This window comes from Lontra canadensis, unplaced genomic scaffold, assembly GCF_010015895.1.
Source record: "Lontra canadensis isolate GAN:19392208 unplaced genomic scaffold, GSC_riverotter_1.0 scaffold1, whole genome shotgun sequence".
NCBI lineage: Eukaryota > Metazoa > Chordata > Mammalia > Carnivora > Mustelidae > Lontra > Lontra canadensis.
Window position 1 is genome coordinate 5,039,879 of NW_022630995.1, and position 19,952 is coordinate 5,059,830.

A 19,952-nucleotide genomic window follows, 5' to 3' on the forward strand; every position below is an offset into this window, starting at 1 on the left:
AAATTCTATTTTACTTTTGTAATGTATATAAAATGATCTTCTTATAAATTATTAAGATAATACACATTTTAGAGCAGCTGTGGCTGGGTGATTTTCCTAGGTTTATATAGCTAGTAAATGGTAAAAGTCCGGACTCTGAAATAGGTTTTCTGATACGTGTTCCATAATTGAGCTGTCGGATGCTGACTGATTGCTAAAGCTTAAAGTTTGACCATTTCACTTGAGTATGTTGCATTTAATGCAAAATCTTAAACCAGATTTGTTAATTACACCATCAGAAATCTGGGGAAAGGTAAGTCCTTTAGGGGTAAAATGGTTTTCTAGTGATCAACCTAAGGTTGGCTCTAAATCTATTACTCTTATCTTTTTTTAAGTTTGTAGAATAACCCAGGCCCAAATTATGGATAAATTGTGCACTACATACTTTTTGTAGAGTATGTAAGAAATACTTTTGTTAGGACTGCACCTTAAAATAAAATTCAAGACTATTCTATCATAAAAGCTTAAGTCAGCCCCGTGTTTTTCTTGAGAGCTTATCATCACCCTGACTCCAAGGGTCTCATTATGGTACATCTCATTTAATGCATGGAAGGTTCATGAGGAAATAATGGTTGTCAGGCAGAAATGGCATGAAATTAAAGAAGGGCCAGGTGTGTTTGGAAGCAATCAAATGGCATTAATACAAAATTAAACGTCAAAGATAAATAGTATCTGTATACATTGTAGTCTTTTTTTTACTCTTCACTTTTTACTTCTTAAAGTTTAGTCTTTGTCTTAGGCGTTGAATTTAATGCTTCAGTATTTTGCCTTTTAGGTAGAGTGCGGAGCTTAAGTACATCACTTTGGTCATTGACACACTTGACAGCACTGCACCTAAATGACAATTACCTTAGTCGCATTCCACCTGATATTGCCAAGCTTCATAATCTGGTTTACCTGGATCTGTCATCCAATAAACTCAGAAGTTTACCAGCAGAACTAGGAAACATGGTGTCTCTCAGGTAAGAAAATATTATAGAAAGGACTTACTATATAAAATTCTACATTTACCAAATAAGAAAATTATGAGATAGTACTCCTCTTACAGGAGGATTTCCGTATGTGTTTAAAAATAAGTGATATAAACTGTCTAAACATGGTGCTTGAGTTGGCTTCCACTGAATATTTCCTTTAACTTAAAGGTTTCTAGCTAGAATGTGCTTATATTTCTTTTGACACACTTGAGGTGGGGTGGGGTTGGGGTTAAAATACTAAGTCTCACTTGAGGCTCAGGTGTGTGATAAGATAATTGTAAATAATTGGGAAAATATTCTGTTCTCGTAGTAACTTTTAGGAACATATCCCTGTTCTGTAAGGCAAAGTATACTTATATATCACAACTCTTAAAGGAAACCTTTAAAACTTGATAATAAGTGGATTTATTTCTAGTCTTTCAGGATTCTTTGAGAATTTCTTCATAGGAAAAAATTGTAGGTCCCTTAAGACCTTGTATAAATGTTCTCAGTATCAACAGGGATTGTTTGTCTATGTTTATATGCTGACAAGTAATTTTTTAAAAATTTAAAAATTTAAAAAATTTAAAAAAATTTTAAAATTAAACATATATATTGTTTTAGAATCTTGCTCCTCACCATCTCCTTATTATATGTTTTTGTTGGTTTTCTTTTCTTTCTTTTTTTTTTTTTTTTACGCACTTTTTAGCTGTCTAATGAGGGGCTATTCATTTCGTCTGTAGTCTGGCCAAAATTTCAAAATCATAAATGTGGATCTTATCTGTATTATCCTATTATCTGTATTATCTTATGTTTTATTTTCAGTGTTTATGTTCTGTGTCCGTGATTATTCATCATAGTATCTTAGTGTGATTACAGTTATCAGTTATAAAAATTAATAAAGGTGATTGGCTTTTTTTTTCCCTATGAATTAGACTGGTATCAAGGATAGGGGTTGTCTTTGGGTACTGAGAATACCTGTCACTCTGATTTGTATCTCATGGACATTTGGGTAAGAGAAAAGGGGATGGATTTAGCCCGAGAATGATATACAGTTCTTACAACTTTTTAATAATCTGTGTTAGAGAATGTGTAAATTATAGAAACACTGTTAACAGTTGTTACACATTTTGTGGTACTTTAATATTACACAACACTTTTGGATTAAAAGTATAAAAAATGCCTTGAATGTAAATGTCACTCATAGTATATTAAGGAAGGTTAAGAAAACAATTATGTATTAATAAATATATATTTATATATTAATTTATTATGCATTATATATTATATAAATACATATTTTATATAAATTTTATATATTTATATTAATAAATTATATATTAATAAAGTTTGATATATTTAAACAGTTTTTATTTATTTATTTTTAAAACAGGGAATTGCTTTTAAATAACAATCTGTTACGGGTTTTGCCTTATGAACTTGGTCGGCTCTTCCAGCTACAAACTCTAGGTTTGAAAGGTGAGTGATTTTTTAAGAGATGACAGGATCTCAGTATTGAAGTGTTTGTGAGCCTTTTAAAGCTAATTTTGGTTATAGTATGGGTCAGGTTTAGCATAATTTTGAGAATGTAAATATGCTTTCTTTTGAAATAAAGTGGGTTTTCATTATCAAATTGAGTTTCAGAATTTCAGCATGCTGCCATCATTTTAATAAACTTGTATAGGGAGGTTTTTTTTTTTTTGTATGTCATGTTTAATTTTCTAAGAAATCTGATATTAGAGGAGATATTTTAAATTTAACATTCTAGTTCTCCCCACTGCCCTTTTGAAGGAATGACTCAATAGAGTAAATCCTAACCAGAATGATCCATGTCAAGTTTTGATAGAGTAGATAAAATAGCATTGACATATCAGATAGGAGAGAGAAAATGATAATGGTAAAATGAACTATACCTAACAAGTTTGATTATTCTTAATAAAATGTATCAATCCACAATATATGCTCCTTGATAATCTCATCTTAATCAGCTTGGAATGAAAGTCCTTCTTAATTCATATAAATACTAAAACTTGTCATAGTTTCCTCTTATAGCATAGGAAGAAGAGTTTATTTTGAATTCAGAGGACTAAATACAGATGTACTGTGTTGGTTAAACATTTTATTCTGTGCTCTTGAGGAATGAACATTAACCAAAGCCCTACAAAGTAAACACTTGTACTATTTTCCTTCTTCAAAGACAGTTTGAGTCTCTGTGAACACGTTCTGTTTGCTTTGCTTATGTCATATAATGGACTATTAAGAATGAAGCTTCAATATGAGTAGAAAGAATCCTGACATTTTTGGTTGAAATGACAGAAATGGTATTAGACTTCTTTGTACAGTTAACCTTTTGTAAATTACATAATTATATGAATGGTCTGTCCTGTGTTCTTAGTTTCTCTCTAGGACTTCATTGATATTTTCTGTTACATATGAAGTGATCCAGAGGATACATCGTAGGTCTAAAATATTTTCTTGAGGTTGAACCCAAAGCAACTGTTGGGTCACTTCACCTTAATCTATGTATGATAAACCTTATTCTTATAAAAATAGTTGAAATAACCAGCTAGAGTTGGAGTGGGAACAGGTCAATTCTTTTCTATTAAATAATATTATGGAATTGTTGTCATTTTTTATAATCTTAGATTCATGAAGTATGAAATTTCACTGTAATACTGATTGTAATAGTTTTTTTGTTTCTAAGAACAACATACTGTTTCTTTTAACACCAATTAGAACAGCTGTTTTCCTCTTGCTAATATTGATGGAGAGCACATCAGTGACAAATGAATAATTTACTGTTGAACTCCGTGATTTACCCTTTGTACCATGTGATGTTCTGAAAAAGCAAATATTACATATCCTGCTGTTTCATAACTCTATTCTGTGTTATCTCACATAAAGATAGATTCCCATAAACTTTATACTAAGCATCAACTGAATGAATCATTCTGAATATCTATTACTTCCTCAGGACTTCATTCTATTTTACTAGTAAAAAATATTTATCCTCCAAGCTACTGTTTTTGCTGGTCTTCAGTCCTGGTGTCATTTTTGTCTACTGAGTCATATTTGTTAAAATCTCTTAGGCTGCTAGTCCTTGAGATTAGGTACCATCTTTGCCTTGTGAACTGTAACTTACCTTTGTTCATGCCAGTAAATAAATTCTTTTCATTAAACTACAGTTTGTTGTATGGTAAATACCTATATGCATTTTTTTCCTCTTCTTTGAGAGTCAGTTTTTCTGGTAGTGCTACTTTCCATTCGGGTGATCTGGTATAGAAAAGCCAAGGACCTTTTAGAATGAAGGAAATGCAGCCATTTCTGCCATTTTTCAAAAAATTGAGATGGTAAAAACAGGATTGGTTTTATGAAGCAATGGAACAAGTAAAATGTCCCTGATGAACATAACTTTATATTCTTAGGAAGGTAAAAATTGAAATAATTTCCTAATCTGTTTTAGTAGCCACAGAGTGGTACTTTGTGTCTAGAAAAGGGGAGGGAGTAGAGTGGAGCATTTAAAATGGCACTGTGACTTATTTAAAAGAAACAATGCACAACCTCGGAGATGCCATTTTGTCTTGAAACTGAAGAAAAGAACACCTTTTTCCTATTTCCTTGTCTTCCCCTGAAGCACAGATAGGGAAATATTGATAGTAAGTTTGATCATCCTAGACTAACAAGCTGATTTCTAGAGATTCTACTTTGACATTTAAGGAGTGTATGTGAAGGCTATGTGCAGTGTTTGAGGAGTTAGGATAAAAAGGCCAATTTAAAAACTACAGGCTTGGCCAGTCAAGTAATTTGGAAATGTTCTGTTAAGTCACTTAAAGGAAAAATCCAGAGTGTATTAATTTTATAGAAGAAGGAAGTAAAAGCAGTTATTCCACAGTTATTTTAAATAATTTAGAACTATGTCTTAAGGTGTAAGGCAATACTTTCTTTGACAGATGGGCCAAAGGGTTGTCCTCACGCATTAAACATTGAAGTTGCAGGTTGTGAACTATTTAGAACTTCAGCAGTTGTAAAGATTTCTAGCTTTCTTCCAAGAATTACTTATCTCCCCTAAAATAAAATGGACCATAGCAGTAGAAACTTCTTTTACTTGTGAAATTTTTTTCATGAAATATAAAAGAATAACGTGTTTTTTATTTTATTTCATTTTTAGTGTTCCAGAATTCATTGTTTATGCTTCATGCAATACATGTCCTCTGTAATACCCACCACCAGGCTCCCCCAACCCCCTACTCTCCTCCCCTTCAAACCCTCAGTATGTTTCTCAGAGTCCACAGTCTCTCATGGTTCATCTTCCCCTTCAATTTCCCCCAACTCACTTCTCCTCTCCATCTCCCTATGTCCTTCGTGTTATTCCTTATGCTCCACAAATAAGCGAAACCATATAATTGACTCTCTGCTTGGCTTATTTCACTCAGCATAATGTCTTCCAGTCCCATCCATGTTGATACAAAACTTGGGTATTCATCCTTTCTGATGGAGGCATAGTACTCCATAGTATATATGGACCATATCTTCTTTATCCATTCATCCATTGAAGGGCATCTTGGTTCTTTCCACAGTTTGGCGACCGTGGCCATTGCTCCTATGAACATTGGGGTACAGATGGCCCTTCTTTTCACTACATCTGTATCTTTGGGGTAAATACTCAGTAGTGCAATTGCAGGGTCATAGGGAAGCTCTATTTTTAATTTCTTAAGGAATCTCCACACTGTTCTCCAAAGTGTCTGCACCAACTTGCATTCCCACCAACAGTGGAAGAGGGTTCCCCTTTCTCCACATCCTCTCCAATACATGTTGTTTCCTGTCTTGTTAATTTTGGCCATTCTAACTGGTGTAAGGTGGTATCTCAGTGTGGTTTTGATTTGAATCTCCCTGATGGCTAATGATGATGACCATTTTTTCATGTGTCTGTTAGATATTTGTGTGTCTTCTTTGGAGAATTGTCTGTTCATGTCTTCTGCCCATTTTTTGACTTGATTATCTGTTTTGTGTGTGTTGAGTTTGAGGAGTTCTGTATAGATCTTGGATATCAGCCCTTTGTCTGTAGTGTCATTTGCGAATATCTTCTTGCGTTCTGTGGGTTGCCTCTTTGTTTTGTTGACTGTTTCCTTTTGATCTTGATGAAGTCCCAAAAGTTCGTTTTCGCTTTTGTTTCCTTTGCCTTTGGAAACATATCCTGAAAGAAGTTGCTGTGGCCGATGTCGAAGAGGTTACTGCCTATGTTCTCCTCTAGAATTTTGATAGTTTCCTGCCTCACGTTGAGTGAGGTCTTTTATCCATTTCCAGTTTATCTTTGTGTATGGTCTAAGAGAATGGTCAAGTTTCATTCTTCTACACATAGCTGTCCAATTTTCCCAGCACCATTTATTGAAGACACTCTCTTTTGTCCACTGGTTATTTTTACCTGCTTTGTGGAAGATTATTTGACCATAAAGTTGAGGGTCCATATCTGGACTCTCTACTCTGTTCCACTGGTTTGTATGTCGTTTTTGTGCCCGTACCATGCTGTCTTGGTGATCACAGCTTTGTAGTAAAGCTTGAATCAGGCAACGTGATGCCCCCAGTTCTGTTTTTCTTCTTCAACATTTCCTTAGCAATTCAGGGTCTCTTCTGCTTCCATACAAATTTTAGAATTGGTGATTCCAGCTCTTTGAAAATTCCATGAGTGGAATTTTGATCAGGATGGCATTGAAAGTATAGATTGCTCTAGGCAGTATAGACATTTTAACAGTGTTTATTCTTCCAGTCCGTAAGCATGGAATGGTCTTCCATCTTTTTGTGTCTTCTTCGATTTCTTTCTTGAGTGTTCTGTAGTTCCTTGAGTACAGTTCCTTTACCTCTGTGGTTAGGTTTATTCCCAGGCATCTTATGGTTCTTGGTGCTATAGTAAACGGAATCAATTCTCTAATTTCCCTTTCTGTATTTGCGTTGTTAGTATATAAGAAAGCAACTGATTTCTGTGCATTGATTTTGTATCCTGCCACATTACTGAATTGCTGTATGAGTTCTAGTAGTTTGAGGGTGGAGCCTTTTGGGTTTTCTATATAAAGTATCATGTCATCTCTGAAGAGAGAGAGTTTGACTTCTTCATTGCCAATTGAGTACCTTTTATTTCTTTTGGTGTCTGATTGCTGTTGCTAGGACTTCCAGTACTATGTTGAACAAGAGTGGTGAGAGTGGGCATCCGTGTTGTGTTCCTGATCTCAAAGGGAAGGAAGGCTGTCAGTTTTTCCCCATTGAGGATGATATTTGCTGTGGGTTTTTCATCGATATATTTTATGAAGTTGAGGGATGTTCCCTCTATCCCTATACTTTGAATCATTTTAATCAGGAACGGATACTGTATCTTGTCACATGCTTTTTCTGCATGTTTTTGTATTCATGAAATGAAAAAGAATAACCTACAATTTAAAGAAAAGATGAATAACTGGATACCCATTATATATTTGCAGTAAATTTTTAAGAAATGCACTTTGAAAATCTGTCAGTTACACATTTTGTGGTACTTTAATGTTGCCAGCATTCTTGGATTAAAAGTATAGAAATATGCCTTCATATAGTAGGCAAAGTACTCGGTTCTGTGTTCTATAATGAGCTTCTAGAAATTGATAAGAGAACAATCTAGTAGAGTGTATATAAGAGGATATACATGAGGCTTTAAAACATAGGAAGTTCATCAACTTATGCATAATAATACAATGTAAATTGGGACTACTCAGCTTTTATTTATTAGATTGGTAGAATTTCAAAAATCTGTTGAATTACTATTGGTGAGATTTTGGGAAATAGGCACAATCACTTCTTGTTGGTATACATCCCCTGCATCTTACAAGTTTCCTGTGTGCCTTTTCATGATTACATTTTATCCCTTTGCCCAGAGGTTACTACTGTCCTGAATTTTGCATTAGTCATTCCTTTACTTTTCTTTCAATTGAACATTGATGAGCACCTACTATGTGCCAGATGCTTGGATTATATATGTAACTATTACCAGTGTTTTAACCTTTATGTAAATAAATGAGATCCTACTGAATATGCTTTTCATGACTTGTTTTCAGCTCAATGTTTTTATGATTCAGCCATGTTCATGCATGCAATTGTAATTTAATTGCTGTGTTGTACTCCGATATATGTATTCATTCCACAGTAGATATTTAGATTATTTGCCCCCTTTTTTGGGCTAATATAAGCAACGCAGCCATGAACATTCTTGTATGTATCTCTGATAGAGCTCCTAGGAGTGGAATAGTTGGGTTGTAGAGATCTGCTTTTACTTCCGGAGCTCTGTTAGGCAATGCCATAATGTTTTGCAAAGTAGTTGTACTGAAGTACACTCTCAAAAGTAATAACAGTTTTCATTTTTCTGTCTTCTTCTCAAAACATAGTATTGTCAACTTTTAAAAAAAGTTTTGTTGGTTACTGATTGTGAAATAGTTTCTAGTTCTCTTAAATTTGTGTTTTCTTTTTCTTTTTTTTTTAAATTAATTTATTTATTTATTTGACAGAGATCACAAGTAGGCAGAGAGGCAGGCAGAGAGAGGGGGGAAGCAGGATCCCTGCTGAGCAGAGAGCCCGATGTGGGGCTCGATCCCAGGACACTGAGATCATGACCTGAGCCGAAGGCAGAGGCTTAACCCACTGAGCCACCCAGGCCCCCCAAATTTGTGTTTTCTTAATTGCTAGTAAGATTAAACACCTTTTCATATAGTTATTGGCCATGTTTCTTGTTTGAAGTTGCTATTGATGTCTTTGCTCATTTTTACTTCAAGTATTTATTTATAGAAATTTTTAAGTTTTGTGTGTTTTGTATTGTAAATGTCTTCTACTCTGGCTTTTCTTTTTGTTTTCTTAGGTATCTTAATGAGTAGGTTTGATATTTTTATTGTAGTTGAATGTAAAAATCTTTTCTTTTATGAAGTCATAACTTGTGAAAGAAATCCTACCGTACCCCACATCAGAAAAATGTTTTGCTATATTCCTAAAAGTTCTATAAAGTTTTACTCTTTGTAGTAAATTCTCTCAGGCATTTGAAATGAAAAAAAAAATTTTTTTAAATTGAGGTGTAGGTGGCATATTAGTTTCAGGTGTACAACATAGTGGTTTGACAGTTGTGTGTGTGTGTGTGTATACACACATTAAAAATGCTCACCACATTATGTTTAGTTACTGCCTGTCACCATACAACATTATTGTAGTATTATTGACAATATTCCCTAATCTGTACTTAAATCCCCATGGTTTATTCATTTTAAGATTGGAAGTTTTTTTGTTTTTTTTTTAAGATTTTATTTATTTATTTGACAGAGATCATGAGCAGGCAGAGAGGCAGACGAAGAGAGAGGGGGAAGCAGGCTCCCTGCTGAGCATGGAGCCCTATGTGGGGCTGGATCTAATGACCCTGAGATTAGGACCTGAGCTGAGACCAGGAGTTGGCTGCTTAATTGACTGAACCACGAAGGCACCCGTGTTTGTGTGTGTGTGTGTGTGTATGTATGTATGTATGTATGTATTAAGAAAGCTCTAAGACCATCATGGGGCTTGTACTTAAGACTCTGAGATCGAGTCCCATACTCTATGGACTGAGCCAGCCATGTGCCCCTCTCTTGTTTTTTTTAGATTCCACATCTAAGTGAAATCATATGGTGTTTGTTTTTTTCTCTCTGATTTATTTCACTTAGCATAATTCCCTCTAGGCCCATTCATGTTTTTGTAAATGGCAAGATTTCATTTTTTTATGGCTGAGTGTTACTTCATTGTATGTATATCTATACCACATCTTTATCCACTCATCTATCATTGGTTACTTGCATTGTTTCTGTATCTTAGCTGTTATAAATAATGATGCAATTAACAGGAATGTGTATATCTTTTTTAAGGTCCATTGATTTCTTCTTCCTTTTTTTTTGAGTATACTTGACACAGAGTGTTATATTAGTTTCAGGTGTACAGCTTAGTGGTTCAACAGCTCTATAAGTTACATTGTGCCCACCACAAGTGTAGCCATCATCTGTCACCAGGTAACACTATTTAAATACCCCTGGCTGTATTTCCTATGATGGACTTGGTATTCTGCTGACGTAATTCATCCCGTACGTGGGGGCCTTCTCCCATGTGTCCGTCGGCGGTTGTCTGGCACCCGCCGCTTTGTGTTTATAGGACTGATTCTGCTTTTTGTTTGTTCATTTGTTTTTGTGTTTTAGATTCTGCCTGTAAATCAAATCATATGGTATTTGTCTTTCTCTAACTTCTTTTGGGCAGCATGATACTCCCTAGGCCCATCCACGTTGTCTGAAATGGCAAGATCTCATTTTGTAACATCTTAGTAATCCATTGTGTGTGTATGTATATGTGTGTATGCATACGTGTATATATGTGTGTAATAGTCCATTGTTTTGTGTGTTTATATGTGTATGTACATGTGTATATACACATGCACACACACACACATACATATACACACTACATCTTATTTATCCATCCAGCTATGGATGGGTACTCGGGTTGCTTCCATATCTTGGCTGTTGTAAATAATGTTGCAGTAAACATAGGACCACATACATATTTTTGAATTAGTGTTTTCATTTTCTGGTAAATACGCAAAAGTGGGATTACTAGAATTTATTGGGTTTCTATTTTTAACTTTTTGAGGAACCTCCATACTGTTTTCCATAGTAGATGTACCAATTTACATTCCTACCAAGGGTTCCCTTTTCTCCACAGTCTTGCTAATACTGGCTATTGTCTTTTGAAACTAGCCGTTCTGACTGGTGTGAAGTGATGGTTCATTGTGGTTTTGATTTGCATTTCTTTGATGATTAGGGTTGTTGACCAACTTTCATGTGTCTTTCAGCCCTTTGTATGTCTTCTTTGGAAAAATGTCTATTCAGGTCCTCTGCCCATTTTTAATCAGATTTTCTTTGGTGTTGATGTATATGAGTTCTATTTATATTTTGGATATTAACCCTTTATAGATATAGCATTTGTGCATATCTTCTCCCATTCATTAAGTTGCTTTTTTGTTCTGTTGATGGTTTCCTTTGCTGTGCGAAAGCTTTTTAGTTTGATATAGTCCCAGTTAATTATTTTACTTATTTTGTTTACCTTTCCTGAGGAGAGAGATTCGCAAAGATATTAAGACCAATGTCCAAGACTTCACTGCATACGTTTTCTTTTAGGAGTTTAATTGGTTTTTCTTAAAGAATTTGTGTAAGATTGAGCTAATGTGTTCCTTAAAATTTTGGTTGAATAATTCTGTAAAACTCTCATTGCCAGTTGTTTCTTTGTGGAAGATATTTAAGTACCACCCCAATATATTTGTAGTTTTAAGAACTATTGAGGATTTCTGATTGTTAATGAGTCAGTTTTGTTGGACTATATGTGTACTATTGGAATTTGTTAGCTTTTTAATTTTTCATGTTTATTTGCGTGAGTGTTCATAATACTGTCTTGATATAGTTTTAGAATGTTCTATTTATAGCTGTATCACCCCTCTTCATTTCTAAGATTGTTTATTTGTGATACTTTTTTCTGATGTAGCCTCCCCAGGGATTTGTCCGTTATGTTATTTTCTTTGAATCAATGTCATCTTTTATTTTTCAAAAACTGGTTCATTTCTGTGTTTCTTTATTCTGTTTTGTCTAGATATAAATTTCCCTTTTTTCTCTTTTTAAGTTGGATATATGGTTTAGTTTATACTTAGATTTTCTTATTTTATATTTATTTTGTATATTATATATGTATAATATATAAATGTATATAATATTATATATATTTATATTTATTTTAGATATGTATAATATATATAAATGTATATAATATTTTTATTATATATATTTATATTTATTTTATATATTATATATGTGTAATATATATAAATGTATATAATATTTTTATTATATATATTTATTTTATATAAGCATTTAAGTAAGGCTATAAATGTGCCTATTTGACCATTTTTGTTTTTGCATCCCACAATTTTGATATGAAGTATTTTCATTTTTGTTTTGGCCTAAGTACTTTTAATATAGGTTATCATATCTTCTTTGACCCATTAGTTATTTAACATTTCCATTCATATATGATTTTAAGTATATCTTTTTTTATTGTTAGCATTAAAGTTAACTGCATTATAGGCAGTTAGGGTAATCTGTATGAATCTATTCTTTGACATCTGTTGATTCATACTTTATGACCTAGTATGTGATCTAGTATGTGATCAATTTTTGTAAATGTTTTACTGCATCTACAGTATGTGATCAATTTTTTATGTGTATCTTTGACATCTGTTGATTCATACTTTATGACCTAGTATGTGATCAGGTATGTGATCAGTTTTTGTAAATGTTTTACTGCATCTGCAAGAATATTGTTTTTCTAATTATTGGGCATAGGTCTATATATTTGTCCATCAGATCAGATTTGTTGCTCAGGTTTTGTATATCTTTACAAATTTTTGACTCTCCTCTCTTAGTAATTAAGGTGATTAATGCTAAAATATCCACTAAAATTGTGGATGTGCTAATTTCCCTATGTAGTTTACTCAGCTTTTGCTTTATATCCTTTGAGATTATTTTATTAGGTATACCATGTACACCTATATATTGCTGTATATTTGCTGTATTGTATATATTGCTATACCTTCTGGCGAATAGAATCTGATATTAGGTAGTGATCCTCTTCCTCTCTTGTTAAGAATTTTCATCTTATGGTCTATGTTGTCTAATATTACAGCTGTGCAAGTTTTCTTTTGGTTAATGTTTGTCTAATATATCTTTTATCATCTGTTTACTTTCAACCTTTCTGTGTACTCATGCTTAGGTATATCTCTTACAAATAGTATATAGCTGGACTTTGCTTTTTTTTTTTCTTTGAAAGATTTATTTATTTGAGAGAAAGTGTGTGTGCAAGCAGGGGGAGGGGCAGAGGGAGAGGGAGATAAGCAGACTCCCTGCTGAGCAGGGGGAGCCCAGGCTGGGACATGATCCCAGGACCCTGAGATCATGAACTGAGCCAAAATCAAGGGTCCAGTGTTTAATCAACTGAGCCCTCCAGACACTCCTGGACTTTTTTTTAATCCATTCTGACTTTATTTTGTTTTTAACATGGGTTCAGATATTTTTATATTATACTATCCTACCTTTTGATACCACTCTTTGTGGTTATGTAGCATGAGATCTCCAACTTGTGATTATTTTTCACATTTGCCTTTATACCTTTAGATGCTTTACATTTCCATATAAATTGTAGAGTCAGCTTATTATTTCTGCAAAATATCCTGCTAAAATTTTTTTTGGGATTGTGATGAACACATAGATCAGTCTGAGGAGATTCAATATCTTAATCTTAGGACTTAAGATTGTGTTTTCCAATCTGCTAATACAGTATATCTCTTCATTTATACAGGTCTTCTTTATTTCTTTAATGCTTTTTAGATTTCAGCATGCAGATCTTATAAATATTTTGCTATATTATACTTACTTGATATTTTTGATGCTGTTGTAAATGATAGTGCTTTTTGAATTTCTACTTACTCATTGATACTATAGAACTAAAATACAGTTGATTTTTTAAATACATTGACCTGGGCTCTTGCAACATCTGTAAACTTTTACAAACTTTTAATATGTGAATAGAGACTGTTTCATTTCTTCCTTTCTGATACATATTGTTTTAATTTGTTGCCTTATCACATTGGCAATAGTATTAGGAGAGTATTAAATACATGTGATGACAGTGCACATCCTTGCCTTGTTTTCAATTTTATGCAAAAACAGTCTCTCACCATTAATTATATCAGTAGACAAGTTTGTTGGTAGATGCTTTTTCAGGTTAAATAAATTTCCTTCTAGTTCACTTTGCTTGAAGGTTTTTGTCATTGATGCAAGTCAAATATGATCCAATACTTTGTGTGTGACTAAGAGGTGATCTTGTAACTTTTTTTCCTGTGTTTATATGTTGAATTACTTAAATGATTTTCAGATGTTGAGCCAGCCTCTCTTCCCATTTTAAAACTGACTTGGTCATTATATATTCTCATTCTAATATATTGAAATGTATTATCTAAATATATACCAAATATATATGCTAGTATATATCTAAATATACATATCCATATGTATCTAAATATATACTATTTTGTTGAGAAGGTATACATTAGTGATCATAAGACATTGTATAGTGTTTTTCTTAAAATGTCTTTGATATGATTTCAGAATACTGGTGACCTCATAAAATGAGTTGGAAAGTGTAACTAACACTTCTTTTTTCTAGAAGAGTTTGCATAACATTTGTATTACTGCTTTCTTAAATGATTGGTAGAATTTTTCAGTAAAACCATATGCGCCTGGAATTTTTCTTTGTTGAAAGGTTTTTAACTACTAATTCAGTTTCTTTCACTGGTAAAGGACATTGAGATTATCCCTTTCTTAGTATAGCCGCTCCCTCTTTTCTGTTTGCATGGCATACCTTCTATTCTTTATTTTCAGTCTATTTGTGTCTTTGAATCTAGAGTGTATCTTTTGTGGACAGTGTAAAATTAATTGTTTTATTCATTTTGCTAATCCCTGCATTTTAGTCAGAGTTTAATCCACTTATACCTAATGTATTTGCTGATAAGGTAGGATTTTCATCACATTTTGCTATTTTGTTATCTTAGTTCCTAATCGTTCATCTGTTTCTCAATTAATGCCTTCTTTTTTTGTGTTAAATGAATATTTTCCAGTATGCCAATTTTATTCCTCGTTTCTTTTGCTGTATTATTTTGAGCCATTTTCTTAGTGATTACCCTGGGGAATTATAATTAACATCTTATTTATAGTAGTCTTAATTTGGATTAATATCAACTTAATTTCAGTAATGTTAAAAAAAACTTTGCGGGCGCCTGGGTGGCTCAGTGGGTTAAGCCGCTGCCTTCGGCTCAGGTCATAATCTCGGGGTCCTGGGATCGAGTCCCGCATTGGGTTCTCTGCTTGGCGGGAAGCCTGCTTCCCACTCTCTCTCTCTGCCTGCCTCTCTGCCTACTTGTGATCTCTGCCTGTCAAATGGGTAAATGGATAGAATCTTTAAAAAAAAAAAAAAAGACATGATTTAAAAAAGAAAACAACTTTGCATGTATATATAACTCCATTCAACTTCTCATTTATGCTGTTACTGTCATAAGTATTATCTTTGTATGTTGTGTGGCCATCAACATAGATTTATCATTATTGCTATATATAGTTGTCTTTTAGATTGAAAAGTGATAAAACCACTAATTATATTTATACTGTCATCATAGATACCTATGTAGTTATCTTTATTGGTACTCTTTATTTTTATCATACAGATTCAAGTTACCATCCAGGAATCCCTTTAATATTTTCTGTAGGACTGATATAGTCACAAACTCATTCAGTTGTTGTTTATCTGGGAATGTCTTAATTTTTCCCTCATCTAAGAAGGTTATTTTTGCTAGATACAGAATTCTTAGTTGGCAATTTTTTTCTTTCAGCACTTTGAATATATCATTCTCCTACCTTTTGGCCTCCATAGTTTTCTTTTTGTTTTTTTTTTTAAAGATTTATTTTTAAGTAATCGCTACACACATCATGGGGCTTGAACCTATGACCCCAAGACCAAGAGCTACATATTCTACTGACTGAGCCATTGAAATCTATCCAGTTTACTGTTCAGATTCTGACTTGTGCACAGCCTCAAGATCAGGAAGAGGTGAGAGCTTAGATTGTTTTTAGGTCTTTCCTGAGCATATGCAAAGCTGCCCACATTTATGGTTTTTCTAGATAACCTGGAATATGTCAGAACTTTACAAAGCCCTTATTGACATCTTACTCCAAAGCTTTTCCTTTTAAGCATTTAGGTTAGTTTTCTGTTTGGCTTACCTGTTTCAGTGACCTCAGGCAGCCATAAGTTAGATCATTTACCAGTAATGATTTCCACAAATGTACGTGCCCTTACACCCTCTCCCCCTTCAGGTGGAAGGCTTTTAGGACTTGGCAGGAGTCAAGGAACTACCAGCACACAAGTCAGATAATGGCTAGTCTTGAGAATGATGTTTTGAAAGGCTCTAGTTCAGTCTTGGTTACTTCAATGGTTTCCAGGCTGCCTTGGCAGTGAGGGCCCAGAAGAAGTCAAACTCAACAAATTACCTTACCCATATTCTGCCATTTTGCTCTTATGAAGGGGCAGATTTTTGGAGGTCCTTACTCTGCCATTTTTGGCTGAGTTTTCTATCTGTTTTGTTTTGAGTGATGTGTGATATTTTCTTTCAAGGAATTTGGTCATTTTTTTCCTAAGTTGTTGAACTTAAGAACAAAGTTTCCTTAGTATTCCCTGTCCTAATGCCTCAAGAACTATTCCTTATTTAATTCTTGATATTTATGAGTTGTGTCCTTTTTTTTCTTGATCAAGCATAGGTTTATCAATTTTCTTTGTCTCTTTTTCAGAGTACCATATTTAGGCTCAGTAGTAGTCTCTTGTTTTTGGTTGTAAATTTTATTGATTTCTGCCTCTTTATTTTTCTTTCTGGTTTCTTTGGTGTTTATTTGATCTTCTTTTTTTAGATTTTTTTTTTCTTTTTAAGATTTTATTTATTTATTTGACAGAGAGACACAGTGAGAAAGGGAACACAAGCAGGGGAAATGGGAGAGAGAGAAGCAGGCTTCTCATGGAGCAGGGAGCCTGAATGGGGGCTCAATCCCAGGACCCTGAGATCATGACCTGAACTGAAGGCAGGTGCTTAATGACTGAGCCCTCAAGTACCCCTTTTTTAAGATTCTTAATATGGAAGTTAAGTCCTTAATTGATATTTTTTCCAATATAAGAATTTAATGTTACAAATTTCTCTCTAGATACTGACTTAGGTTCGTCTTATAATTTGGTAATGTATTTTCATTTTAATTGAAACTTTTTGTGATTTTTATCTTTGAGCCACGGATTACTTAGAAGTGTGATGTTTAATTTCAAAGTACTTGGAGATTTTCTAGTTCTGTTGTTGATTTATAGTTTTTTAATGTCAGTATGCTCTTACTTCATTTCTTTAAAACTTGTTACAGTTTATTTTCTGGACCAGAATATGGTCTGTCTTGGTGACTGCTTGTGTACACTTGAAAAGATTGTATATTTTCCTCAGTATTACATAAATATCAGGTCAAGTTGGTTGATGTGTTTTTCTGATCTCCATCTTTACTGACTTTGTTTATTACTTCTTTTGTTGATAACTAATGGAGGAGTGTTGAAGTCTGGAACACCGTTTTGCAGCCTTTGAAAATACTATTCCACTGTATTCCAGCTTCCATTCTTGCTAATGAATTTTACTGCCATTACCATGTTTTTCGTTTTGTTTTTGTTTTAAGTAATTAGTTATTTTCCCTAATGGGTTTTAAAGGTTTCTGCTTGCAATTGGCATTCTCTAGTTTGCAGTACAAAGTAAAATGAAATCCTTTCATATACTTCTTTGTATACATTGGGCTTCTTCGGTCAGTTTAGTCATTTAAAAAAAAATTATGTTTTGAAAGTTTGCTGTCTTTTTCTTTTAAAATAATGCATTTAAATAATGCATTTCTCACTTCTTTCCAAACTCTTTTTCTGGCTAGGACTTAGACTAGCCATTGTTTATTGTTTGCTGCTGTTGTGTGTCAGAACCTAAAATTTCCTTCAGTTTTCTTGTTTTTTCTCCTTTGTTGCCTTTGTGTTTTCCTAGAGACTCTGAGGCTCATAGTTCTATTTACCATAATTATCTTATTACACAGGAGCAACACTCAAGCGGTTTTAAGATGTGGAAAGAGAGGAAGAGTCCTGTAGTTTTATGATTAGGTCTCAGTCTTTTAATGGGCCTTTGAGGTAGATCTGTTCCTTCCTACTTTCTCTGCCCCAAATCAGGTTAGAGGGGGGAGTGTCGGGTATTTACTTGAGATTAAATGGTAAAAACTGACCTGATTATATTCTGCTAAAATAGTTTTCCTTGCATGCAGGACTTGTTAATGGGGAGCATTATTGCCCCCAGAAACACAAGGGGAATTTTTTTCCAGTTTTTATATTAAAAACCTAGTGGGGCTCTTGGAAATAAAACTCAGGGACCTGTTGGAGGCTCCTAAGATTGGGTGTCTTTGATTTTTTTTTTTTTAAACTCACAAGCTAATTTTCTCCAAGCCTCCAGCAATTTGTCCTTTATGACTTAAAATGTGTCCACTGATCCTAGTTCTATTCCTGGGTTCCTGTATCTGGACTCTTGCTGCCGTTCGGCTGTGATTTTCTGTATTTGCTTGTTTGTGTTCTGACAGCAGTTTGCCTTATGACTTCAATTGTGGGGACAGGAGTGACTAACTCCCAAGTTCTTTATATATTGAGCCAGAGACCCAACTCCTGTTCTTTATTTCTAGTGCTCCAATTTCATACATGTTAAGATTTCTTATCCAATGTATCTATGACTGTCTCCTGCTTTTTATCTTTCTGACTCTTGGTGATGCATATTCGGTAGTTTCTTTGAAAGTATTTTTTTCTGTTCACTAATTTTATTTTTAGTTGTGTCTGATGTACTGCCTAACTCGTTGATCATAGTTTTTTTTCCCCACATAGTACTTTGAGTTATAATTATATATAGTAAAATATCCCAATATTTTAGTATGCACTGTGTCTAATTTTGATAAAAGTATACACGTGTTACCACTGCCTACCTTAAGATATGCCTATATCTTCACACCGGGAAATTTCATTTTTCATATGAAAAATGATCAAATGATCTTCTGATCATTTTCATTTCATTTTCATTTTTCTCTTTCAAGTCATTTGGAAACTGCCAACCAGATTTTCACCACAGTTGGAGCATTTTATACTTCTACTAGCAATATGAGAGTTCCAAGTACCCTACATTTTTCTTTTACATTTTTGGTCAATATTTTTAAATTTTAGTTGTTCTGCTGAGTGTGTGTTGAAGATTTTGTTTGCTTCAGTAGTTAAAACCTTTGTTTCTGGAAGTTCCATGGTTTTTGTCTTTTCAGAACTGTTTGCAAGACTGTTGTTCCATGCCTATCTGACTTCCTCTTTTATTTCTGAAGGGAATATATAAACTTAACAATAGCTTGTTTTTTTTTAATATTTGATACATCTGTACTGTTAGTACTCAGATATTCCTGATCATCATCATGAAAAAATTCTTATTTTCCTCTCATATTTTACCAACTCATGTTTGTACAAGGTTTTCCTTTCACTTAAAATGTCTTCCTTTCACCATATGTAATATAAATATTCTAACTAGGAAGAAAAAAGATTTTTTTTTTTAATGATAGCATTCATTCTTTCTCATATAGGACTGTTTGTCTTTCAGTTAGAATATTGTCTTCAGAGATAAAGTAGAACTTATAAAGGTTAATTCAAGGTGCTGAATTGTGATATTACTTCAGAATTGACTCAGATTAATTATATGTTTATATATGTGATTTTGGCAAACATAAATTGTAGGTATATAGTATAAACAGTGAAATCTGGAAAGAACATTTTTGAAATTTTATGACTATCTTAAAGTATTTCTTTAGATTCACATAATTTCTTTAAATTTATGTAACAGATTAAATACTTTAAAATTCACTTTACAAAATTAGTATTTTATTGTGTACATTTGTCTGTCTTACAGATTTTATTTTTGTGTTCTGCTTTAGGCAATCCTTTATCACAGGATATTCTCAATTTATACCAGGACCCAGATGGAACCCGAAAGCTACTGAACTTCATGCTTGACAATCTTGCAGGTAACTCTTAATGATCAGTCAGTGAACTCTACATGAATTACTACGTGCTAATATGTCAGATGCTCTTTGACCTTTTTTTTTTTTAATAGCTTCTCAGTTTTAGATTTTCTTCTGTTACTGTATCCCATGGTAGTGGGACATTCTTTTCATATACTGAGTGGTTTCTATTTACCAAGCAATATATTAGGAGCTTTAGTTAAAT

General features: G+C 33.5%; 1 protein-coding gene across 5 annotated transcripts in view; it reads left to right on the plus strand.

The window, feature by feature from the left end:
• CNOT6L (CCR4-NOT transcription complex subunit 6 like) overlaps positions 1-19,952 on the plus strand; it is a 117,662-nt gene that overhangs the window by 41,197 nt on the left and 56,513 nt on the right. For all 5 annotated transcript variants that reach the window (XM_032883681.1, XM_032883430.1, XM_032883342.1 and 2 more), the window contains exons 3-5: positions 815-1,001; positions 2,386-2,471; positions 19,661-19,750. In XM_032883681.1, coding sequence (XP_032739572.1) covers positions 815-1,001; positions 2,386-2,471; positions 19,661-19,750 — 363 coding nt within the window. The remainder of the gene's footprint in view (positions 1-814; positions 1,002-2,385; positions 2,472-19,660; positions 19,751-19,952) is intronic.